Source organism: Crocuta crocuta, unplaced genomic scaffold, assembly GCF_008692635.1.
Source record: "Crocuta crocuta isolate KB4526 unplaced genomic scaffold, BGI_CrCroc_1.0 scaffold343, whole genome shotgun sequence".
NCBI lineage: Eukaryota > Metazoa > Chordata > Mammalia > Carnivora > Hyaenidae > Crocuta > Crocuta crocuta.
In genome coordinates, this window is record NW_027532679.1 from 3,962,066 (window position 1) to 3,989,493 (window position 27,428).

Genomic DNA, 27,428 nt, shown 5'->3' on the forward strand with positions numbered 1-27,428 from the left:
ACTTTGGCCCAAAGTCAATGAGAGAAACTTGAGAAGAGGACCCAAAGCTGACATTGTCTGTGCCTCTATTCCATAAATTCTGCTGCAGCATGTCTCCCTAGAATATGGGTGAAGAACGTGGGTTTGTGCAACTGGTGTCCTACTGATTGCAACTGTCAATTAAATAAGCTGGCAACATAGCAGCATATGTTCACATATGAAATATTGATTAATTTCACAGATTGGTATAAAAATATATTAGTATTTGGGTTCCGCTTTCATGCTTAGTGGTCAGATAAGTATTCATCCAATTCAGATCTATTTCTGCACCCTGTGGGCTCCAGAGTGTTACTTTTGTGTTTCACTTTTCCTTCTCTGGTTACCTTCTGGTTTCCCATGTCAGTGCCTCTACTATGACTGACCAGCATACGTTTAAGCAGGACTTTAATTACTAGGTCATCTCCCAGGAAGCTTGCCCAAGGCAGACTGGCAGAAAAGTCCTACCATCCACGTCTCAAACTCTCTCTTGCTCCTCTCCAGGTAAATCTCTTTTTTTCTGAAGATGCTAAAATCATGCTGATGGCATCAAATTCATCTGATAAGGAGGATGATCACCTAATTTCTACAAAGTTTCATTTCTGTCCACTGAGTATTTCAAGTTGCAGGGCTGGCACAAGGAGATTAAGATGGGGTGCCTGATAGCGTGACATGATACCAGGATTTTTTATCTTAACCCAGAAAAGCACCTTCCCATATATCAACGCACATGCCAACTAACATACCCTGGGGATTTAGCACAGATCTGGCTTTTCAATTTGCCTTTGAGTAACGTTGTGAATTTGCTTCAATTGAAGCAGGAATTATATTACATGATCAAATAGCAGGAGAATTTCTCTCCACCTCTGAAGTCCAATGTGAGGAGATTAGCATTGACTAAACAGTGGGAAAAGGCCTTATGTCTTTGGTGGTGATGTCCGCCTTATGTCAGCTACTTGGAGATCCAAATGCTACAGATGCAAAAACCTAACTTTTTCTATTTGGCCATAACGAAATCTTTGAAGGATGGCCTCAGTTTCCCTTGTTTCCTAAGTGGAGACAATAATAGTAGTGCCCTCCTATGGTGGTTCAGAGTATTAAAAGAGGTGATACAAAGGGCTGAGCACTGATAGGTGCTCAAAGGCTGCTATCATAACAGCAAAGTCATCATCACTCAAAAGAGTGGTCTAAAAGCTAGTATTTACTGGGAAAAGAGTTCTATTAGTCTGTTAACTGTTAGGAAAATGCATTGGACCCATATCTCCAAGTCAAAGAAAAACGACCTATAGGAAATTCTCAAATTTATTTTTTAAAAAATGGATCTCAGACCTAACTCACCTTCCCTATTAGCCCTTTCCCAAGATTCTAATATTGTGCCCCCACATGGTATTTCGGACATGCTTCCCCCTCTACCAAAAATGCTCTTTCCTCTTTGCTTGACGAAATACTACTCGTTTGTATTTTTTTAATGGTTTTTTTTTTTTTTTCCTGAGAGAGGGAGAGAGACAGCATGAGCAGGGGAGGGTCAGAGAGAGAGGGAGACACAGAATCCGAAACAGACTCCAGGCTCTGAGCTGGCTGTCAGCACAGAGCCCGAAGTGGGGCTCAAACCCACAACCTGTGAGATCATGACCTGAGCCTAAGTCGGAGGTTTAACCGACTGAGCCACCCAGGTGCCCCTCATTCGTATTTTAAATCTTAAGTGTCCCTCATTCGTCACACTTGGCTGAATCCCCTTGTTTAAACCTCTTAGAAGTTTGTATTTCTCTTTTATAGTGCGTACCATCACTGCAATTTAAGTAATTCTAAATGAATTATTTTTGTAATTATTTGCTTAACATTCACACACACACACACACACACACACACACACACACACACGACTATATACCTCAAAATGCTGTCGCTGTCTTGTTCTCTTCTGCATCCCTATTATCTAATACAATAGGCAGTCAGTCAGTAAACATATGTTAAATAGATGAATGACTATTCGAATGCCTGAATGAATGAGGGAATGAACTAAAGACTAATCATCAGACTTGTTAAGATATTAAGGAATAAAACAGAATAGTTAAAAAGTTGAAAACTCTTCCAGTCATTATTAACAATCATCACTACAGCCACATAGAGCTTCCTAAATGGAGATGCAGCGACTCCTTGGAATCTGTTTTCCTAATTTTCCTAAGCTGATCTGGCCCCGGGTCCTGCAGCAGGCATTCTATGCTCATGGGGGCTAAAATTAGCACCAGTAAGCTCCCCGTGCAGTGGGCTCTAATCATGCAAAGGCCCAGGTGGATCTTGCTGACAGATGTTAAGGTTAGAAGGAAGGGTAGCAGCCAGATGAGAAAACAGAGCCACCCCCTTCCGGAGGTACCAGCACTTCCTGTCTTTAGGCCTGGCTGGTTCCTGCCTACCGAGCCCCTCCCCCATGCATCAGTTTCAACACAGTTGCTGCTCTTTCTGTCATTTGAACTCAAATTCTATCTTGGAAATTGATGGGCGATTCTGCCCCTGACAACACAATGTCAGCTTTGCTCAGTGTCCAGCTGGTTCCGTATATATTATCATAATGTGCTGCCTGGGTGGACCCTGGCGGATTCTCTCCTTTGACTCAAATCCTCCTTTCCACACTAATTTCTGCCCTCTGACATGTAGACACCACTTGTTTAAAAATAAAAACAGAGTTAACAGCTTGAGAAACATTTTGATTTTCAAAATCCTACAAGGACATTAAATCTATTCTAATGGTAAATTGAACTAAAAAGGTTTTCTTGGAAAAAAATTGTTTTATTCTTCAAAAATTGTGTTTCCCAGGATCCTATACTGTTTCCTGATGACTTGAAAGAATTATTACTTCCCCAATGCTTAAGCCCTTTAAAACAGTTTCCCAAATTTCAGTCCTGATTTTGTCCCATATCAATACCACTTACACTATGACCTACTTAATATTAATTAATCTAGCTGCTATTTTTGTTTCAATTAATTTTCTTTTTCTTTAATTCAGTCTGAGTAATAACTGAGATCATGACCCTGTAGTGCTGTGTTTTTCTGTGTTTGCTTGCTTATGCATCAAGATAGACCTGTAATTATCACAAAAAAAATTCTTTTAAATGTTTTCTCCCCATCACCTGAAATCATTTCATACACTGCGTGGGAAACCTAATATAAGAGCTCACTGCTAACCATCAAGTGGATTCAACACTACTGTCTCAGCTGAAGAAATTCAGAGAACAGAAAGTGGGGTGAGATCTACCTAAGTGGTTGTGTGTGGCACACTCTGGACTTTTCCAGGCCTCCTGGAACCCACTGCTGACCTCTTGCAGAAATGCTCAAGGTGAAGAGAAGTTGACCTTAGTCCATCCTGTGGAATGACAATCACCTTGACATTTTGGTGGCTACTCACCAGGGAAGTGTATGTGTAACATCTTAGGAGATAGGAGACCTCTCACAGAAATAGCTGGGTTCAAATAACAAATCATCGGGACTTGAACAAAGCTACCAAACTCCCCCTTTAATTGATGATGAAATTGATGCCCAAAGAAATCGAAATACATATTTGAGGTCATGTATCAAAGTTGCAAAGGTAGAGGCAGGCTCTATTTTTATTTCTGAATGTGCAACTGAAAATGTTCAAACAAAAATATTTCAAACCCATTCCTGGCCACTGACCCTAACTATCTCATCTTAATAAGATTAATGACAGGTCACAGAAGCTTTCATTTGCATGTACATACCCCTTGAATCCTCTGATATCATTAAGTAGAAAGAGGCCTTTAGTTTGGAACAATCAATTATGCAAATAAGCACAACTGGAAGTATGATGATTTTGTAACCAAATATAAGATAAAAAATTAGGTTTAAAAAAGTTCTGTCATTCTGGTCCAAAATATAAGCAGAAAGCACCACTCCCTACCTCCCACCATGCTCTTCCCTACATTTTGTGCTTATTAAAATAAGTTAGGCGTGGCTCACTCATTTATTAGGTCATTCAAAATACCAAATACTGGAAGTCTCCCAAAGTTGATGGGATTGTCACGAAATTCATATAAGAAAATAGCCTCCCCAAATCTGTATCAGGTTCCCATGTTACTTGCAGCATGAGGTTTAGTAGCCCTTCAGTCGCCTCAGAAGGAGACTGTTAGTAACCCAACAGCCTTTTAATTCACAGTCTCACAGTATTGCCCTGGTCTCCTTTTTCTCCACCTTGTATACATGCCAGGGAGCCCATATGGTCAACAAATGATTTCTACAGAGATGAGTTAGAACATCCTTACAAATAAATAAAATATTACCAGCCCCCTTCTTATCTTGCCAGCACCACAGAAAACATACTAGTCATCAAATAAAATAAGCATTTTTTATTTGAGTAGCAGAATGTGGCATAACCAGGGGAAAAATAGGTTATTACTGAATGAAAATAAGCCATAATGTAAACATACACAGTATGCCATTAAAAAAAAAAAAAAAAGATAGGGGCGCCTGGGTGGCTTAGTTGGTTGAGCATCCGACTTTTGCTTAGGTCATGATCTCGCGGTTCGTGGGTTCAAGCCCCATGTCGGGCTCTGTGCTGACTGCCAGCTCAGAGCCTGGAGCCTGTTTCAGTCTGTGACCCCCTCTCTCTCTGACCCTCCCCTACTCACGCTGTCTTTCTCTCCTAGAAATAACTAAAAATATTTAAAAAAAAAAAAAAGATATGCTCTGAGTTAACTTTTGAAAGGTCTGTTTAAGATACCAGCATAATTGCCTTCCTTTTACTAAGAAGAAGTAAGAACAGTGGAATAAGAGATGGAAGGAATTTTAGCATAATGTACAGAGCAAGTAGTTGAAAGTACAGACTCCAAAGTCAGGCTTTCTAGGTTTGAACCCTAGATATATGACTTATTTGCTGTGCAACTCTGGGCAAGTAACTTAACCTCTCTTTAATCTCAGTTTCCTCATCTTTACGAGGGGTGCCTATAGCATTATGTGCCAGGCATAGTAAAGGCTCACTGAGGGTTATTGTCATTATTCTTAGTACTATTATTACACAGAGCTATGTGGTTAGGTAGACCAGGGGTCGCATCTCAGGTCCAGTTCTAATTAGTTTTGTGGCATTGGGTAAGTTATTGACTCTCTCTAAACCCTAGTTTTCTCATCTATAAAATGGAAATACTAATTGTTATATTTCATCGTATTTGTTGGAGGACTTGATATGTCAAATAATTACCACAGTACTGGCACAGAGTAAATGTTCCATAAATGTTAGCTGATAATAACCCTAAAATAACAATAGCAGTAATAATGATACTGCACATTACCACTTGGCCTGGTCACCACTAAGCAGGGTAGCAAAGTCTCAGCACTATTTCTCCTTTCCATTAGTGCCACGGGTAGTGTCAGATTCAAATACGGATAACACCGATCATCTGCTTAGCAGTGACCTGTAGCTCCTGGACATGCTTCCGTCTGCCTGACCCTGAGCTTGCTGGCTATCAAGTCCCCAATGTTAGGGTTTCAGGCATTACCCACTTCATGGATGGCTCTGAATATACACTGAAAATCAGTCTCCACTTACATCTTTATTCATTATCTTGACTTCTTGCCATGTAATTTTTTACTGTAAGGGAAGACAAAAGGCTACTTCCCCACTGCTCAAAGAAAAGGGACTGAATTGATGCTTGAAAATCTGGGGTCTGTGAGCTCTATTCTATGACACATCTGGATATTCTTAGCCCTGATGTTTGTCCCTTCCCCTGTCTTTCTTTTTAAAGTAGAAAAATCAATTGATAAGATGTAATATGCCACTCTAAGTAACAAAGCATGACATCAGTATTTGTCTATGGTAACCTGGACCCTCCACCAAAATGCTCTTCCCTAAGTGGATCTGGCTGGAGTTCTGCACCAAAACCAATTATATGAAGGGCCACTGTCTAAGTGTAAAGCTCTGCCTGCATCTTTCATCCTTGTCCCTCATGTTTTGAAAGTGCATTTCTGTCAGGAAGCTAGAGAGGTGTTACAGACATTCCTTCCAATCTTCAGAATCCCAGAGAGACCTCTGCAAGCCGATGCCAACCTGAACTGTAAAAGCATCAGGAGTGGACCCCAAGTCCTCCAATATCTTGTGTAACCCAGTGACCATAAAGCTGTGCTCCCCCTGAATTCACACTTGCCTGCCAGCATACTGTGGGCAAAGAGCACTAAATGGATTTTGACACAAACTATCTATGTGAATGTGAGATTACATCCCCTTCCTAAGTCTCAGTTTCCTTACCTGGAAAATGAGAGGATGTATTGGATGACCTTTCATATGCCAACGGCCCTTCACTTGGCATGAGCTGTCACTCACCCATTGACCATAGTGGGAGAGGAAAAGTGAAATTTGGGATGGAATGTATTCTCTTCATTGTTTAGTTTATTTTCACTCATGCAATTTTAGTTTGTTGGGGTTAGACAAATAATATACATTTCATAGCCAAGCAACACAGCAGCCTTCCATTCTCTTTAGGCCTTAAAAAAGCCTCTGTAAGTTCAACAGAAGTCAATAGGTAAACTCTTTCTAAGCCACTTATGCAAAAAGAAAATCGATAAGCCAAAACCATCTGGAAAAAGAACTCTCAAAATGTTTGACTTTCTTCCTATTTTGAACACTTGCACTATTGATAAAATGAGGAGTGATCAGGGGGACGGCTCCCAGGCACAGCCAGCTCCCTGGTGAGCTTCCGAGGGCCGGCAGGGAAGAGCAAAGTTATAAGCAACTCGGAGTGATCTTGCCCTGGGCTTTCATGACACACTAGGAGTCCATGTAATTGAAAATGAGTTCATCAAAGCCCTGCTTGGCCCCCCACCCCATTTCACAACTGCCAAAGACCACGGCCTGAGTGTCTCATGTGGGCCTGCATAATCTGGCTCTCAGCAGCCACCTCGGCCTCATCTCCTGCCATCCGCCCAGTGATGGGTGCAACAGGAGTCATCCCAGTCTCCTCTGGGTTCCCTGAATTCACCTAAGCAAACTAGCTTTTGCACACGCTGTCCCCTCCTCCTGGAGATTTGTTTCTGTCCCTTTTACCTGGTGAAAACATACTCAGCTTTTAGGTTTTGGCAAAAATGTGATTTCCCCAAAGAAGCTTCTCTGATACCTCACTCCTTCCCACTCCTGTTATGGTCCCCCTTTTATGCATAACTCTCATGAGCTGGTTGTAAATTTTTTTAAATATCTTTCTTCTCTGTTTACATTATAAATTCTGTGACAACGGGGCCTATATCTGCCTTGTGCTTCTACATCTCAGCTTGGTGTCTGGCACGTACTGGATGCTTAGAATGAATGAATGGAGGGAGGAATGATTTGAAGTCTCAGTAAGCTGAGACTTTATTCCTTGGCTGGAGATCCAAATAAAGGGCTATCCTGGAAACAACCAGTGGATTTCTTTGTTCTCCTGAAGTCCTCCTTCTCCAAAGCACCTCCAGACAAGGAGAGGCATGTGTCAACAGTTTCAGTCCAGAGAACCAAAAAATTGTGCATGCTAAAAGGTCTAGAGATGACCCAACCCTGTTCTCATTGAATACATACCAAATGGAGGCCACAGAAGCCAAGTAAGTAACATGCCCAGAGTCTCACAGCTAGTTCATGGCAGAGCCAGGTCCAGAATCTAGCTCTTCCCTCAGCCCGATCCTCCCTCTGCTAGATCCAGCTGATATTTACTAGCCACTTCTTAGGGCCTCATTACACAGAAGGGAGAAGAGGGGGCCTCTCCTTTCTATTGGAAGCTCCATGCTGTCTCTCAATTTGGAGTAATCTTCCTAAGCCCGAATCATCTTTCTCCACATGTCCATAAAACAACAAATTTAAGTGCAGCTGGGCACAAGGAGTCAATGGGGTTGGATACCCAGGGGCAAGCGACAGAAGCAAAAACTGCTTCTGTCTGGAGCAAAAGGATTAAAGAAGGTCAAATGCTAAAGAGCAAGAATAACACCATATTGTCAGGGACAGCTGGAAGGGGAAACTACAATGGAGAGGTCAGAACTAACTGGTGGTGGGGAAAATCTGATTCTACTTCTCTAACAGCCCCAGTGATTCTATTACCACTTTCTATTCTGCATCATGTTTTTAGTTTGACCAAACTCTACTTTTGTTTAGGTCTGTTTTATGTTGGGGTCCTGGCACATTTATACTTCACGTCTTTATCTGTATAATTACTTTGAAGGGAAATTTCATTCATTTGTATCTCATGCCTACAAAAACTAAATTTCAATTGTTTTGCAATTTTAAAAAGCATGGGTATTTAAAAACATCTATATTTGAGCCAGGAGACTAAGTAGGACCTCAGGTTAGAACTCATTAACATTAAAATATTCACCTTCTAAAAACTCTTGATTAATAGGTTTACTGATTTTTCAAATACGCATGATAGCTATACAAATTCATACTGATTTTTTAAAAAGGACCTAAATATGCAAAACACCAGTTGGGGCCTCAAAACCAGAAAGGGTGTCTACTGATGACCAGCTGAGCCCTCTCTGACCTGCTCAGATTTGCCAGTGATCACAGAGAAGACATGTCCTCCAATCATCCAAAGAAGGGCAGAGAATAAAGGGAAGGAGAAGGGAGGAAGGAAGGGATAAAAACACATGCATGCCAAAATAAAAAAAAAAAAATGTCCCCTAAAAAAAATGAGCATTTAAACTGCTTGTCAGAAGGCTTTCTGACAAAGCCACTAGAGTGTATTCACAGGCATTTGCATAAATGCTGCCTGTGAGTTCACCATAGCTGCTAGCGCTAATGGTACATAAAGTAATTTAGTCACTTCTCCCCGCATTCTATGTCAGAATGATGAGCACCGGCACTTTGCCTTGTTGCATATTAGATCATTAGATAATAAAGTGTTAGCGCATGCAAGCTGACAGGGTCCCTGCACTATAGCTTTGTGAGGGCACCACATTTTGCCACAGGGGGAAAGATTAGAGAAACTGATGCCACAATTGGCCTTAAATTCAAGTAAACACAACCTGAAACTCAAGAGAATAATAATGACAATATCAACACTCCCCAAGCCTTTAAAGATCCCTGGCATACAGGGGCACCTGGATGGCTTAGTCGGTTAAGCGTCCGACTTTCGCTTAGGTCATGATCTCGCGGTTCGTGGTTCGAGCCCCGCGTCGGGCTCTGTGCTGACTGCCAGCTCAGAGCCTGGAGCCTATTTCAGAGTCTGTCACTCCCTCTCTCTCTCTGACCCTCCCCTGCTCAAGCTGTCTCTCTCTCTTTCTCTGCTAGAAATAAAATTTAAAAAAAAAAATTAATAAAAAAAAAAAAGATCCCTGGCATACAGTCCCCAAGAATTTGCCCAAGTGAAGGGAAGACAGGGCAGACAGGTAAGGTTGTGTATTACCATGGGGGGCAATAATTCTGCATCTTTGGCCCCAAGTCTACGCTTTTTCAAAAATTGAAACTCTGAGAGTAGTCAGCTTCTGACGCTACCTTTCTCCACAGCATATATCTTCCTTAAAGCTACTGCTTAAAGATGAAAACTCCCTAGCCTAAATTCTCCCATAAATATTCAGCCAAGGAAAATCTCAGTATTTATGAATGAAGGAAAAAATGAGGGAGAGCAATTACCATGAGCTACAGTGTGCCAGGATTCACCCTCTTTGGACCAAGCAAGATTCTGTGAAATAAATTTGCCTTTGTCAACTCTCCTACTGAAATCCAGGGGCAGTTATTTGAGCAGGGAGGTTTGGAAGTCCACGGGTCACACAGGGAAGACTGCATGAATGTAAAGCATGGTCTCTAGTTCTACGTATACGCAGAAACATGAGCTATGAAAGGGAACTTTCCTCCAACTGTCTGACAAGCAGGTTATAAATAGAGATGTGCAGAGTTGCTCAAAATAATTCAGGCTACCTGTAAATGAGATGGTAAAAAGCCCACAATGAGGAAAAATGAAGGCTCCTACAGGTCACCTACGAGGTGAAAATAGCTAGCAGTCTCACTGTGCAGCGGCTGTCTGAGGTGGGGATGGAGGAATGGAGTGGCCAAGGAGTAGGGGTTTGGTTCTGGAAGTCTGAAATGGGACAGTTTCAAACGGGATTTTTCAATGGTAAGATAAAGTATTACCATACCCCCAAATCAACATGCATTTCATTTAAGTCCACTCCCACACATCCCCAGTGAAAGAGCCCAATAGTTATCCTTTGCTGAGTAGATATTTATGTATCAGCTTGAAGTGTCTAAATGAGGGGGTGGTTATGTGTGGTTGCTTGATTCATTCTGCAGAGAAGGAGATTTCCATGTTATTGTCATTACAAGGAACCTCAAGGTATCTATGCTTTTATTCTTCTGGAGAGGAATAAAGTAAGGCTTTGGTAAGAGCTAGGCCACCTAGCTGAAGGTAGGACATATCCACACCCCCACTGCTGGTTAACCATTTATGAACAAGTGAAATGTCATCATTTTCTTGAGCAATATGTTAATAATAACATGGCCACTTATAGACTGGTAAATTGGAGCAGAGGAATAAAATATTGCCTTTAAAACTTAGAATAATGTGATATTCCAATTGAAATATTAATATGTATACCTAGAAGCAAGAATATTTGAGCTGGGAGGAAGCTTAGAGACATTTTGGTCTAGAGATCTCAAACTCTTAGCCTATGGCTATATTCCTCCTAAGTGACATGTCCCCCTTCATCCCTTCTAGGTTTAAAATTTTATAATTAGTTACCAACAATTAAAACTTAGGAGTTTTTCTTCTTGCCACACTAGAACATCTGGTCCTACTGGGCCCTCAGTCCCCTTGGCCACAACTGTCTGTGGGACAACAGAGCATGTACTTGCCTTTCTTCTGCAGTCTCCACCCAGCCCACTTCCCCTATGTACATGACCTGCCCCCACTGAAGGCACACATTTTTTTTTACCCCTACAGATCATCACCTTCATTTTACCAAGAAGAAAACTAAAGATCCCCAAAAGTAAGGTGACCTGTCCAAGGTCACATAAGGTCAGAGGTAAAACTAAACATGGAATTTAGGTTTCCTGGCTCCTACATCAAGATTCTTTCTTCCACATCATAATGCAAAATAATGTTCCTGACCTCCATGTTCTAGAAGTGTCCTTTCTAGCAGGTTGTTTCTGTTGGTTTGTATGGAGTTTTTTTTTTTTTTTTAAGTGGAGGGATGATTTGCATGGTGTCATGTGGTCTGTCACTGACTTCCCAAGGCCAGGAATGGGGGCTGGGTGTAGTCTGCATTTGGAGCACATTTTGAAACTGTGAACCCATGACTGGTAGATTTCAAAGTGACAGTCAAGTCTGTCCTTGGACAGGGCAGTAACCATTGTAACTAACCAGACACTGTCAAAAATAAGACATCAGTTTTTAAGTCACTGCTCTCCAAATTGTGCCCAGTGAGTATTTACCTGTTTTTTCCTCTTCCTTTCCTCTAAATACTTCTAGTAATACAATCCCTTAAGTGACTCCAAGGGTATTAAAAAGGCAACATTGCTGTAAAGTGAGGATCAGAATAATTTCAAGTACAAGAATGGAACTAGGAATGTAATCATGAGCAGGTGTTTCAAATGGTCTACTGCAAAAAAGTAATATCCATCCATCTCAGTACTAATGAAACCATAAAGAAGCAGCTTTTGAAAGATGATAGTTTACTTTAAAAAGACTGTAAAACTGGATGTGGTGAAGAATCCCTTCTAAGAGTGTTACATCTGGCTAATTAATAAAAAGTACAGTTTGTGTATTCCTTAACTGCAGGAAAAAAAACAGGCAAAAATAATGATAGTGGTATGTTTATTAAGTTAGAATGCTGGCAGGGAAGGGAGTTTTCTGCCTTATGAATTATATCAGGGACAGCTCATGGCCCTTGGAAAAAATCAGACAATCAGGTGGTAATTTGTGCAGTAGTGTTTTTAAAAGAATCCTGCTGACCTAGCAAACTAGAAAGTGAAGTGGAGAAATGGGTTTAGAGTTTAATTTGAAGATAAGAGAAAATATAGCATGGTGTTTGATACTGTGTATAGTCTCAATAATTGTTTCCTGGATGGATAGTTAGATGGATGGATGAAAGATGAATAGATAAATGGGTGGATGGAGGATGGATAGATGGATGAATAAATGGATGGACAGATGGGCAGATGGATGGATGGATGAATGGATGGATGGATGGACAGATGGATGGATGAAAGGTGAATGAGTAGATGGATGATGGATAGATTGATAAATAGATGGAGGAGTAGATGAGTAGATGTATGGATCAGTGGATGGATGGGCAGATAGAAGAATGAATACATTACGTATACATGTAGTACAGAATCATTCAGATGTATATTCAATCTAGCCCACGGTTCATTTGAGTGGTATTCACTTTCCTTGATTCAAATCTTTATCTAGCTTCCTCCAGTCTTCTCAAAGTTACCACTGATGAGCCATAAATTCAAGACAAATGTGATTTCTCCTCAACAAAGTCCACCTACAGAAAGCAGTTTTTTTATATGTGCTGATGAGGGAAAGATTGGGCACAAGGCACAGGAAGGACATTTAGTTTGGACTTCAAATTCAGAAAATGCCTCTGACCTAGATTTTGGACATTATCTCCAAATGAAATTTAAAATGAAGTTACAGAGGTACACCAGTAGGATTGTAAAGATGATGGAGTTCATTAAACAACAAAGTCAGTTATAAACCCAAAATGTATTAGAATGTGTATTACCCTACTTTGGCCTTCCTTTACTTTTCAGTCAAGTGGGAGCTGTAAATAAAGCAGGGGTCCAGGTCTCCCTCTCTCTCTCAACCTGAAGGAAAGATGCATCATCCACTTCCAGGGTAGAGAGATGTGCAACAAGAAAGGCTGGGCCTCCAAGATATCTTCCTGTGTCTAAATACTTTGTATCAATAATGTTCAATAGAACATTTAAAATTCCAAACAGAGTAGAAAGTGTGGTGGAGTTGGAAGAAAGAAACCAAATAGATTCACAGTTAAAGTAGCAATGCCAACCAATGAAAATGATTTGCCTACCATGTTCCAGATAAGAGGGCGTACCTTCCGAGGGGTCAAGCCTCCGAGCCCTCCGCCCATGCTTAGAGTTATTATGGACAAACATGTTATCAGAGACTGCCAGGACATGGCCATCCACATTGACTGTCGTAGACACCACGACCTGGAGACAGAAGAGAGAAATGGATGAACATTTTAATATAAAAGCATGGAGGGTAATAAACTCAAGTTAAATAAATAACAGCTGGGAGCTGAAGAAAATTGCATAGCTATTTCACATAATAACTGGTGCTTATGCTGTACAAGTCTAACAAGAGGAGCTATTGATGAGTGGGTCTTTGGCATGGAACGCTTTTGATGCAGTTTTAAGTAAAATTGCACAGTTTATAGTTATACAGCAGAAGGTACACTGTTAACCATAATTTTAACAAGAGGATCTTTATTAGCATATTTTTTTACACAACGGTGGTTGTGTTTCACCTAAATTACCCTTCAGTTTAGACACTGAAGCAGATATCACAGTTGATCATGCAAATAAAAATCTTTTGAATCTTTAAAATATTTCCCCCCCACCGCGTCAAGGTTAAGAGGATAGAGAAATGAAAAAGAGAGGGTTCAGTGAGAGCTGGGATGCAGTTTTCTCACCCGGTATCTTTCTGGTGTTTCTTGTACTTTTTCTTCCCACATTACTTCGATTAATCAGACCAAACTTCCTTCCCCACCTACCCCCATCCTCACCCCCATCACCACCACCAGCACTATCCCTCCCCAAAAGATCCCTGCTAATGAAGGGGGTTAAACCTGTATTTCAAAGCCAAAAACAAACAAACAAAACAAAACAAAACAAGAAAAAGAAATGGTGCCATTGGCCCAAGATATAATTCAGGTACCCTGGCCATCTCATAACTGACTCTGAGCCCAGTTTGCCAGAAGGGACACAGGCAAAGGTGTTTTCTCAGAGAACTTTGACTAAAACAATGAGAAGAAATGACCTACACTTCTCCTTATATTAAATGGGGAAGAGGATTAAAACTGAAACCCACAGAGATATGTTTATTCATGCGACCTCTTACAACCAAATATAATAATTGTCTGTAATTGCAGCTTCAGCTCCCACCTCATGCTTTGACATGGGAAACAGCAATCAGCCAGCTCCTGTTTAATCCACCTATTATGTTGACTAATTAACTTTCCTCGACAGTTTATTTCTTCCTCCATTATCAGCCCCTGTCAGCCGCAAGCACCCTGCAGCATAGGGGGGACCTCAGGCTCTTTGATTGATCACCGATAGATTGACATGCAGATTAATTTAATTAGAATCACCTCACTTGAGAAATGAAAGACAAAGGCAAGAGGGCTAATAGATCTGCTCTCATAATGAGGCGAACCTCCAGAGCCGAGGCTGAGGATTTCTGATTTATTTTGCTCAATTCCCCAGTTGCTTGGAAAGACTCTCGCTTTAATTGTTCTTGGTTTTGAGAGGCATTAGCCTCTGAAGAGGTGAAACGCTTTACAAGGATTGGCACATACTGAGGCCCCAGTTTCTGAGCAAGCCTTTTCGCCGACTTCTAGAGTCTTGATGCAAGGCTGCTGTTTCACTCCGTGAGTTGAGCAGAGGGCAAGACGCTGGGTCTTGGCCTAAGCCTGCACATTGTCTGCCCTGCCTGGCCCAGTGCCCCCCTCAGGAGCCACCCCCTCCCACCAACGTCAGCCATACTTGAAAGTTCCACTGTCGGAGTCTTTGACCTAAATGCATCTGGGCAAAACATGGCAGAGTCCCCTGCTCGCGGCCTCAAACATGGCAATGAACTGCAGGCTGTGAACACACTGCTCCCAATGGTATTGGGGTGTTGGTTGGAGTTGGTCTGATTTGACTTAACCTGGTTATTAGCTTTTGCTCATTTTTTCTTCCTCTCCCTCCCTTCTGTAGACTCGAGGCCCTACTCCTTAAGTCAAGCCCCTAGTGTCTTTCTGACTGGGATGCGGAAGTCAGGAAACAACACGCACGTGGTCATCCCACCCAGGGGCCTCCCAGGGATGACTGCATGGCAGGGCTTCTGGGGGTGGTCCTCCCACGGGGCCCTCTCTCAGGGTCCTCTTCTTGATGCCTCACCAGACCTGGATCTTCCCCTGATTTTATTTTTTAATTCCATTTTATTAAAATACAGAGTAAACAATTGGGAGTCCATTCCAGGACTCAGGGTATTGGCCTCAGTCATTGTGAAAACCCAAATTCCAACTAGGGCAAGTCATTCATGGGAGAACTCAGAGCACTTGAAGCAGCAGTTTGCAAAGTGGTTTTTCTCTTTCTTCATGATTGACCAACCAGATCTGACACAGCCTGAAGGTTATGTGTATGCCTCATCAATGGTAGGGTAGTTTAAAAGGAGGAGGAGAAAGAGAAGAAAATGGTCTATTCTTTTATTTTCATAAAGTATGATGTGCTAATGCAGAGTCCATATTATTTAAGGCAACAGAAACTCACTCTTCTTTTTAGTTAGGGAGGTGGGACATTTACAATTATATAACAGAGCTGGGTCTTTCAAAGAATTTTTGATTTACTACGAGACCACAATTGAGTGGTCACTGGAGTCGTTAGCTGAAGAAACTATAAAAGGAATCCTAAACGGTATCTGTTTCCAGTGTCAGGAAATACAGAAAGTTGTTATTCTAGACGTCTGTCTTAAGAGGGAAAAAAAAAAAAAAAGCAATGACAATTCACCATGCACCTGTAAGACAAAATGCTACAGGCTTAGGCTTAAAATATTCAGTATCGTTTAAAGATGTTGTCATCTAATTCTTTGAACAAAAATGACAAAAACGGTTAAGTTAAAAAAAAACAACAACAACAACCACACTCAATGTGGTTTTTTTTCCTTGCAAAAGAAAGATCACCAAGACCACATGTATAACAGAATCATTTCACTGAAATTTCAATTAAAATTGGAGAAGGATAAAACAGAATCCTCATGCTTTTAATTTCTGGAAAATAAACATGTAATATGTTCCTCAGAAACTCTTGACAATACATGTTAACTCCCCAAAATAATATCTCTCATTCCAATTTGTAAATGATTAAGAAATCTTTAAATAAAACATAAACTGAAATTAATCCATAGAACAACTTGCAAATTTTTAAAAATCTAACTGTGAGATGCAAGGGGGGCACTGAAGTGTCCTTTAAAAATAGGCCTATAGTGGGAGGGAAAGGCCTTTACAGTTTAACTCAAGATTAATGAGGTGCTGACACATTCATGCAGGAAAGGGGACAGACAGACCTGCCAAACCTTCAACCTTCCCAAATTTTGTCAACAAAACACAGCTTGAATTTGGGACAGGTAAACATGGAAAATGATTTTACATTTGGACTCAACACTTCCCTCTCTAACCCCTTCCTCACTCTCCTACCTAGGGAAAGAGATGAAGAGAATGTAAGAAATAGTATACTTAAGTTTTTATGGTATCTGTTACAATTAAGTCTTTCCATTTTAGAATTGTACTTTCCAATACAGTAACTACACATGTAGCTATTTAAATTTAAGCTAATTAAGTAAAAATTTAAATTCCATTGTTTCTGAGTCTCCATAGCCACCTTTCAAGTGGTTAGTAGCCACATATGGCTAGAGACTACTTTTGGGCAGGACAGATATAGATCGGGGCGCCTGGGTGGCTTAGTCGGTTGAGTGTCCGACTTTCGCTTAGGTCATGATCTTGCATTTCGTGGGTTCGAGCCCCACATCGGGCTCTGTGCTCCCTCCCAGCTCAGAGCCTCGAGCCTGTTTCAGTCTGTGACTCCCTCTCTCTCTGACCCTCCCCTGCTCACGCTGTCTCTCTCTCTCTCTCTCTCTCTCACTCTCCTAGAAATGAATAAAACATTAAAAAAAAAAATAGGACAGATATAGATAATTTCCATCATTGCAGAATGCCCTATTGGGCAGTGCTTCTGTAGAATAGTTTTGAAATAAATTATTCCAATTTATTTGTGAGGATGTCCAAGTTATATCCCCTAAAATAGGTATTAGTCTAAGTGGACATGTTTAAGGTTATGTGCAAGTATATTTTTATCACTAATTTTTTTAGAATTAATTTTCTATTTAGGGTATAGGCTTCTAATACAGCAATCCATATATGTACTGATGAACCCCAGGGTGTTCCATGGTCCCTTCTATCTGGGTCCAGCCCTCCAGGTGAGAGCTCTCAGCATGAGGGGATTAAAGACAGAGAAAGAGACAGAAAGAGAAATCTGCAGGTACCCATGGACTTTAGAGATTTTACATTAACATTTTCAGTTTCTGGTCTCTCCTCAGTGGCTCAGAATCTCCTATGTTTTATACTGGAACTAGATATTCCTAAAGATTGTTATTTTTTTAAAATAATTTTACCCTCTCAATTTAGAATTGGGGAAAAAATCAACACAAAATTTATGTTTCTGGACTCCCAATCTTTCCTAGGTAATGTGACTCTAGCCAGGTTAACTTAGCCGTAAGCCACAATGTTCCTGCCTCTCCAGCAGAAATAATAATAACAGTACCTGGTTCAGTGAGGCTTACAGTATTTAAAGTGGCCAGCATGGCTCCTGGCTCATAGTGAGTATTCCACAAATGTTAGTAGTAGTAGCAGTATAGTTGCTGCTTTGCTGGTGATTCTCCACAAAAAGTTCAAGATAATGTGTTGGGCTGATCATCTAAAGCCTAAAGAGGAGTCAATATAAACTGTTATCTTAAATAAAAGGATCCAGAAACTATATCTAATATGTTCACTGCTTTATCAGTCTAAAAATGAAATCATACAATTTTAAAGACCTTTGTGCTCACAAAATATAATTATATCATTTAGGCCTAGGGTGAATTGCAAGTTTTACTGGTTTACATAATTTTACTTTCTAGAACCCATTGGCATCTTAGCTTGTTATATTCTAGGCTTGAAACTGAACAAAATCTTACTGCTTTGAAAATAATCTATAATTTAGACATTTTATCAATTCAGTCTAGTTTCACATGAATGACAGGTTCTCTGGGAGTTTTGTTATTGTTATTTCCTGCTATCATTCTTCAGGCTGCCCCTGTTTTCTTCATATCAGGCAGGAGACCTTGTATGTTCCAACCAAATTATCTAAGATTCAAGAACCATCATCTCTGTCTCATGAGCAGATTTTCAAAAAGATGAAAGCAGCTAAAATCCAGTCACGGGTGGAAGTTCACATTAGCAAAAGTAGCAGTTCATGTAGAAGAAGAATTTATAACAAAAGCAACCAAAAGAGTTGAAATCTGTAATTTTAAACATATCCAAAACAAATATGGAATCGAGGAAAAGATTAGATCATAAATATTTTCAATACTTAAATTCAGAATATTTTAGTAGCAAGTACCTCCCTCCAAAAGGTAACTGCTTAAACAAATTAATTTTGAATGATTATAAAATTTAATTCTTGGTTTTCAAAGTTGATATATGGTAACCCAATGTAAGGAAATTGGTGATAAAGTTGGCTTGTTACATGGCTTTCTTGACTCTTGGTTTAACTTATTCTATGTTTGCATTAATTTGGGACCCCTAAAATAAAGCATTAATACATGAGCTTCAAGTACATGGAATAGAAAGGCATTAAGCAACATTCCATGGGCTAATACTCAGTAATAAAGAGAAATAAAGTATTGATACACCTGGATGAATTTCAAGAGAATTATGCTGAGTGATAAAAGCCAGTACCAAAAGATTACATATTGAATACTAAGAACTTATTTCCCTCCACACCCCCTCAAAATTTTACATGTTGAATTTCTAATCCCTGGTACCTCACGATGTGACTGTATTGGAGACAGGGCCTGTAAAGAAATGATTGAGTTAAAATGAATCCCTTAGAGTGGGCCCTAATTTCATCTGACTAGCATCCTAAGAAGATGAAAATTTGGTCACACAGAGAGACACCAGGGTGCACAGGCAAAGGGGAAAGACCATGTGAGAACACAGCAAGAAGGTGGCTATCTACAAGCCAAAGACAAAGGTCTCAGAGGAAACCAACCCCACTGACACCTTGATCTTGGACTTTCAAGATCCAGAACTGTGAGAAAATAAATATCCATTTTTAAACCACCAAGTCTGTGGTATTTTGTCATGGGGGTCATAGAAAATGAATACCCTGCATAATTCCATAACAACACAATTCTGAAATTAAAAAGTTTAAAAAATGGAGAATAGGTTAGTGCTTGCTAAGGGTTAGGGACAGAGGGAAGGTTGATATAGCAAAAAAATAATACAAGAAATGATCCTTGTAGAGATGACAATGCCCAATATCTTTACTGTGGTGATAGATCCACAGACCTTACATGATAAAATTATACAAAATGAAAAGCATATCCATATGCAAATGACTGCAAGTAAAACTAGAGAAATTTGAATAAAGTGGTGGATTTGTCAATGTTCATATCCTATATGAATATTGTATAGTACTATATAATATTGTACCATAGTTTTGTAAAATATTACTATTGTGGTACTGGGTAAAGGGTACACATGGGATCACTCTGTATTATGTCATACATCTACATGTGAATCTACAATTATGTTAATAAAAATACAACTAAATAAAAGGCATCATTAATCAAGATATCCTTTTATAGGTGAATGGATATACAAACTGGTAATCCATAGAAAGGAATATTATACAGCAATAAAAAGCAATGAGCTATCAAGTCATGAAAAGACATAGAATTTTAAATACATAGTGCTAAATGAAAGAAGCCAATCTGGAAAGTCTATATATTATATGATTCCAACTATATGACATTCTGGAAAAGGTAAAACTATGGAGAGAGTAAAAAAATTAATGGTTGTCAGGAGTTTGGGGGGAGGGTGGGATGAATAAGTGGAGCATAGAGGGGATTTTTAGGGCAGTGAAATCATTGTGATACTGTAATGGCGGATACATAACATCATGTATTTTTCCAAACCCATAGAATACATAACGTAAAAATTAACAATAGTTTAAACTATAAATTTTATACTATGTTATCAATAATGTATCAATATGGCACATCAATTGTAATAAAGTATTAGACTAATGAAAGACATTAATAATAGGGGAAATGGGGGGGGCACCTGGGTGGCTCATCAGTTAAATATCCGACTTCAGCTCAGGTCATGTTCTCACAGTTCACAGGTTCAAGCCCGGCACTGGGTTCTTTGCTGTCAGCACAGCCCATTTTGGATCCTTTCTCTTTCTCTCTCTCTCTGACCCTTTCCCACTCGAATGCATGCATATGGGCATGCTCCATGTGTGCTCGCTCTCTCTCTCTCAGAAATAAATAAACATTAAAAAATAATAATGATAATAGGGGAAATGGGGGAGAAAAATTGAAGGAGTCTTTGGAAACTCACTATACTTTTCCCTCATTTTTTTCCGTAAAACTAAAACTTCTCTGCAAAATAAAGTCTATCTCATCAAACTTTTACCCTCAACTCTACACAGCCCACAATCTCTACTCTACTTGTCTGCTGAACCACTCTTTACAGATTCCTCAAATATTAGAGTCAAAAGGACCAAGAAATCAGCCAATCTAGTAGCTTCCAACTAAGAGTTTTCAAATATAGTAATAGGAACAACACTGCAGAGAGGGTATCCTAAATTCACCTATAGGAAGATAGCATGCTATTAGTAGATAGCATACATTCAGTAATTTTCCTTTGTCAATATAGGATCAAAGCATGTGCATGTGGAAGCACTGGTTATCTCATGCCCGTGAGAGAACTCTGAATTGATGGAGTCACATGCCTTCAAATAATTTTAAAACGGAGTGTGATTCTTAATAAATGCCATTAGGATAAAAGAAAAAGAGTCTGTCACATAAGATTCATAGGAAAAAATGATAAAAGAAATTCTCAGTAGTTATGACTCTGCAAATTTGTCCAACACATCTTTTTTAAGGCTTGGAAAACTGAGGCCCAAGAAGTTAAAAGCATGCTCAAGGTCATAAGACAAATTAAGAGCAGAGGCAAGCCTGAAGGGAAACTTTCAGACCCCAGGTCCAGTTCTTACCCATGACAGCCTCTGGACTCTTACAAACTCCTGGCCTAAGTCCTTTCTCTCCTGAGTCTGCTGGTATCTTCCAGTGTACATCTCTGGGGTATGTGTGATTGACTACACTTTAAGTATTATATACATAAAAATGGTCTGCAGCAGTTAGGAGTTAGGTCTTCATTAACTCTGTCCTTTAAAATATCCTTGACTGATACCGAATGAGATCGTTTCTGAAACCTGCCTGATTGCTAGTTTCTATCTGGTTGAAAGATCCCAAATAACTCATTAAAAATTATGGAGGACGCATGAACCTACAGGATGTATCAGAGCAGAACTGCAGGAGAATGGGAGTGAGTAACTGAATTAAATCTACTCTTTAAAGCTCAAGGCAAAAATATCTCCTCTTTGAACAGTAGAACAGACACTTCTAAATCTTCAGAGACTTACACTAAACTAATTTGGACCTTTGGAAACTAAACTCCGCTCTGTCTCCCGAACTGTGACACGTGCTCACATAAAAGCTCATCAGTGACCTGAACCTTGCTCCCCTCTCTGTGGATCAGGATACATTTGATGACTCTTGATGGTGTCATTGGCATTTAACAGGTGCTCTCCATTTATACATTCCCACTGGTTATTTCAAGCAACAGTGAACCAAAACATACAGAATTGCCGTGTGTGTTCTCTACCAATGACTCTATGACACACGAACATGGGAACTGGGAGCAAGAAAATAGCATATTAATCAACAGCTCAGATTCTAGGGTCAGAACTGAATCTGAACTGCAACTCCATCACTTACCAGTTTGTAATCTTAGATAAGTCAATTATAGGAATAAGTTATATGCCAACTATACTCCAGGCATTATTCTGTGTGCTAGAGAAGCAGCAATGAACGAAGTACTTAATGCTTATCAGGGACAGAAAGGGGTTTTTCCAAAACTAAGTAAACAATAAAAGCAAATTTCTGAATGTGAAAAGTTCCAAGAAGAAAATAAAATGGGGATGGAGTGATACCTAGGTGAGATCTATTTTTGATTGGGAGATTAAGGAAGGCATCTTTGAGGATGTGACATTTTAGCTTAAATCTAAGTAAAACAAGTAGCCAGCTATTCAATGAAGATGCAGAAGAATTTCGTAGGAAGCTAGAATATCAAGTGTAAAGATCCTGCGGCAGGAATGAGTTTGGTGTATTCAAGAAAGAGAAATGAAGGAAAATAAGGAAAGCTAATGTGCTTGTTTGGAGCAAAGTAAACAAGGGAAGGAGCAGAGGAAAAATAAGTAAGATTATCCATGCAACACACCTTGTACAGGGTCTCACACATACTAAGAGCTCTGTAAGTTACAACTTAAAAAGTGATAGAATGTACGACTATCTTTTGTTGGTAAGTCTCAATAAGTATAAGCATCCTCAGAACCAATATCCATTGGCAACATTGATCAAACCAAACACTTTTAAACATCTATCCTTTAATGTATTTTACATTTCTTCAATAGCGGCTGTACTTAATGTAGAAATTTATTTCCCCTAAGTGCAGAGCCACCACTCATCAAATGCATTCATAAGGATTCCTTCTCAGTGATGCATATTTTCTGCCAAGGCCCAGCATAAGGCTCATGCCAAGATACATATTTGCCCAATAAGCTGTAATGGTTTAATATATCAGGTTGAAAATCCACCATTTGTATTTACCATGTTATGTGAATTAATCCTGTATTCTGAAACTATCATTAGAACTGCTTTCAGTATAATTAATCAGTGTGGTGCATCTTGAAATTATTCTGTAGGAGGAGAGTGATTGCAGCTCGGGCCCCTAGGATTCTGTTGGTAAAGAATTTAATTGCAAGATGTGCTATTTGTCAAAACAATATAAAACAGGAGGTGGGGGACAGTGGGAGAAAAATAAAAAGGATACGAATATTTCTTTCTTTATTTAAGTCCCTTTAAAAGCAGACCGAAACTGCAGAGGTATGGCATGTATTTTAAGAATCCTCTAAGCATACCCTATAATATATTGATTCAGAGCCTCTGTGGGCTTTTGAATAAATAACAAGGATTCTCCAAAATTTACAGAATTCACAAAAAATAAAAACAAAAACAGAGAGTTGCCTTTTACTGTCATTCCTCATGTCACCACTTTTAAAAGAATACATTTTTTGGTGGGAATTTGGGATGAGTAACCTGGTGGTTTCTCCTGGTGGTTTCCCATCCCCCACTCCAAGTGACTAATGAGTGAAAGAAGGTTGTTTATCTCCTCCAATAAACATGAAATAAGCACGAATTTAGAGCTTGCTGTCCTCTCTGCTCAGAAAATTCTTCTGGCATTTCTCAAGATGGTTTATCCTTATCTGTTAGCTCTGATCTTAAATGTCATCTCCTCACAAGTTTTCCCTGGTCAACCACTTTAAATTAGGTCCCTATCCCCCATTCGACATATATTCTCTCTCATATTATTAATACTCTTTATTTGAATAATGGAAATTTTTAATGATTTGTAATTATTAAATTGTATACATTGTAGCAGCCGATGGTAATGGTTACCCACACATCCATTTCCTCTCTTCCTTGGGTTGTACAAGTAGATATTTGCAGGTCTTTCTGTGGTTATATATGGTCGTGTGACAGACTTCTAGCCCATAGAACATGGGCAGATGTGACAAGGGTCATTTCTAAGACCAGGTTTTTAAGAAGTCTATGTACTCTTTACTCTTTACCTGGATGGATGGAGACAAAGAGGTTCTAGAGAATAGTAGAGACACAAAACAAAAAAAGCTCCAGTCCACAAATCATTTCATGTACAAGATCTGTCCACCAACCAAGAACACCTGCCTTGTACCGTTATGTGAGCAAGAAATAACCTGTTATGTATGAGCCATTATATTCTTTGTTCTATTTATTATAGCAGCTAGTATTATCCTAACTAATAGACCCCAACTAGAATATAAGCTTCATTAGGACAAATACCCCGTCTTTCTTGTTCATCATGATATACTCACCATTTACTACATCAATAAATACTACTGAGTGCATGCATGCATGAAGGAAGGAATTTATCTTAAATTTATGTTCATATATAGTCACAGATCTAACATTTATACATGAATATAGATTTGTAGCCGATGGAAAATTTTTGTTGAAGAGATAAGATGAATTTGGAAATTATACCCGTCTCCAGGTATTATGGCACCTACTGTGATGACAGCTTGTACCCAATTCTTGTTCCTCCCCTCACCACCCTCATGCTGCCAGCCCCAACAAGGAAAGCTATTGATAAGGATTTAATTCTTAACCTGAAATTGTCTAGCCCCTGTCAGTTAGAAACCAGACCTGTGACATGGCTTTAACACCGTCCTTTGACATTAGCATCTTTTTAGTGTCAAGATGAAGAAACAGGCTCCTTTAGTCAGTGAATTTCTCCCTGTCATGAGCTGTTTCCATCCTTGCTTACCCCCACCTTTTCCCTTCCTCCCTACTTCCTCACACCCACCAGAACTGAATGAAGCCTGTATCCACTGTTGTATTGAAGCAACTTTGTTACCCAAGCCACAGCCCGGGCATTTCAAAAGAAAACATTCATTGTAAATTAAGGAGAAGAAGGAAAAAATATTGTACCAGATTTTCTACAAGGTTTATTCCATAATGCCTTAAAGTATGAACACAGCCAAGCTCTGCAGAAAGTGATTAATTTCTTGAAAACGCTAAGGTCACACTAATTGACATGACCTGTGTAATTAAGTAGTCTCTGTTTACACACCAGAAGCTCAGCCGCTGTGAGGCTGAGTTTGCTTGACAGAATGTCTTTAGATGTCAAGAGATCAACAACCTTTCTCATGTCCTCCTCAGTCACCTACACAGGCCCCTGATTGCTGTTCAGAGGAGACGCACTCTGGCATGGCTGTATGAAGATCAGGCTGGCCTGGTGAGCATACAAAATGAGATGAGAGGAAAGCAGCATCCATGACTGTTGGAGAGAGCCCACTTAACAGTCAGGAGAGCACATTTGCCATCAGATGTCTCTAGGCCTTAGGTTTTCGATATAACTGGGAAAAGTCACATTGAGGTGTCAAGGGCAGACCAGAGTTTTCTCATGCCCCAAAAAGACACATTCTCATTCCTCCTCAGAGGCAACAGTAACATCAAACCAACTTCCTAATGGTACACTATGAGAGAAATGAAGGAAATTATACATCTTATTCCCAGGCAACCTTCAACCAGTGTCTGTATGACACCTCTCTGTCAGCCAGGATAGCTGCACAGAAGACTGATCTTTCCCCTCTTGGTTCAAGATTTGGGAACTGCAGTATGATTTCTTCACAGAGTACTCTGAGATATCAGGGGCTACTTTACTTATGTTCCATCTAGGGGATGGGTCTTTCTGGCTCTGGAGAAGTGGCCAAAACCTCCCTAGGTTAAGTGAAGCACAAGCAGTCTTCTGAGTTATAGCTTCTTTTTCTAAAGTTCATACCAGTAAAAATTGGCCAACACTGTAGCTCTGTTCAGAAGCAATGCTCAAGTTCTTCTCCTTTGACGCAACACCACACTCTGCCTGATGAACTTTGGTGGTATTCCAAAGTTCTTCATGCAGATGGTATCTTTAGGTCTACTATACAGCAAACATCTGGCTTTCCTAAGATTCCAGCACACATTTGTGGGTAGCCACTGTGGCTCTTAGATGTTGAGAGACTTCCTTATTTTCTCTGCAATAAGTGTCTTCCTACATATTCTGGACAAGTTCTTTACTGTTCTACAACATTAGATAACATCTGAGTCAGACTGATGGGTTGAATCACTGCCTCCTCACTACTTAGTAAATTTGTGATTTTGAGCAAGTTCCTTAACCCCTTTAAGCCTCAGTTCCCCATTTGTAAAATTACATTTTATAAATATATTTGTACATTCCCAACAGGGATATTGTGAAAATAAAATGATAACTCATGTAAAATACTTAGCACTTTACCTCTTATATAATAAATTAGCTTTATCATTATCATCATCATCATGGCCAATGTCCATAGATGTACATCAAGATACACATATGGGCATGTATATTTATACACACATAAGTAGAACACACTGAATGTAGACAGAAGTATAAATAGTCATTTCCACAGCACTTAATGTAATCAGAAGTAAACCAAGATAAGGAACATACGAAGAGAAACCACCTTGTGGTGAAAGCACAAAAAGAAGAAAAGAAAGATGATGACAATGGAGTTTGGGGCTCACTGAGTGAAAGTTCCTGGAAGTATCCAATAGGCAACTGGGCAGCTAGGTCTGGATCTAGATGTCAGGTCTGAGGGAGTCTGACTCAAGAGTTCTGAGTGCCTGACTAGTGGTTAAGATGCTGAAAATGGAGAAGATACTCAAGAGAGAAAAGATCTGGACCTCAGAAGAAAACTTAGGGAACAGCAACACTTACAGGAGAGCAAATAAAGAGTATCCCTTGGAGAGGGCTGAGAATGAATGTATGTTGTTGTGGAATCCAAGGAAAAGGTGGATTCAAGAAGGATGGAAGGGCTTCAAGCAGGAAATGATGCAGAGAAACACAGGAGGAAATAGTCATGAAAGAAAGAAGGCTGGGGAAAAACAAGAAAGGTTCAGTAGGCATATTTGAGGTGTTACTTTAATTCTATTGAGGTAATTCATCCATTCTCTAATTGCATAAACACTCATGTGCCTACATGCATAAGACCACGTGCTAATTGTGGAAAAATGATAATTAATGAGGCATGTAAACACACACAGATACAAAATAAAATGAGTCAGTGTTTGTTCTGCAGCAAGCTCCCTCTACTCTCCCAGGAAGTGACAAGTGGGTGATGGGAACAAAGCAGGTTAAATCTGATATCCAGTATGGAATTTGTCCTTGCTGATGGGAAGAGCTCTTCTTCAATGCAAAAATTGACTCTGTGGTGGCCAAAGTTACTGCCCATATTTAGAGGAGTCTACCTACTTTAGGACAGTTGGAGACTCACAGAGAAGAGTATACGAATTTGAAGGACAGTATGGAACTTGTGTCAGGCAGCTCTCATGCCCTATAAAAGAGAGCACTTCGTAGGATGGTTACACTGTCACCAGGAAGAGTCTGTCAGAAGTCATTAGGTATAAAACTGAACCAATGAATCTCAACAAGGGGCAATTTTGCACACCACCCGAATCAGAGAACACTGACAAATGTCTGGAGACATTTGGGGTTGCCATGACTGGGCTAGGGGCTGGAAGAGTTTCTACGGATAGAGGCCAGTAACAGAGTGTTAAACATCCTACAATGTGCAGGACAAATCTCCCCTCCCCCACAACAAAGGATTATCTAGTCTAAAATGTCAACTGTGCCTAGGTTGAGAAACCCTGTACTGAAATAATGACCCAGTGTTAGTTTCTCAAAGTACCTTCTCTAAAAGCTTACATTTATGTTTTACCATTTAC

At 39.8% G+C, this 27,428-nt stretch overlaps 1 protein-coding gene across 2 annotated transcripts in view; it reads right to left on the minus strand.

Annotated features, from left to right (window-relative positions):
* EBF1 (EBF transcription factor 1) overlaps positions 1-27,428 on the minus strand; it is a 388,391-nt gene that overhangs the window by 114,180 nt on the left and 246,783 nt on the right. For both annotated transcript variants that reach the window (XM_077780761.1, XM_077780760.1), the window contains exon 6: positions 13,009-13,150. In XM_077780761.1, the coding sequence (XP_077636887.1) occupies positions 13,009-13,150 (142 nt within the window). The remainder of the gene's footprint in view (positions 1-13,008; positions 13,151-27,428) is intronic.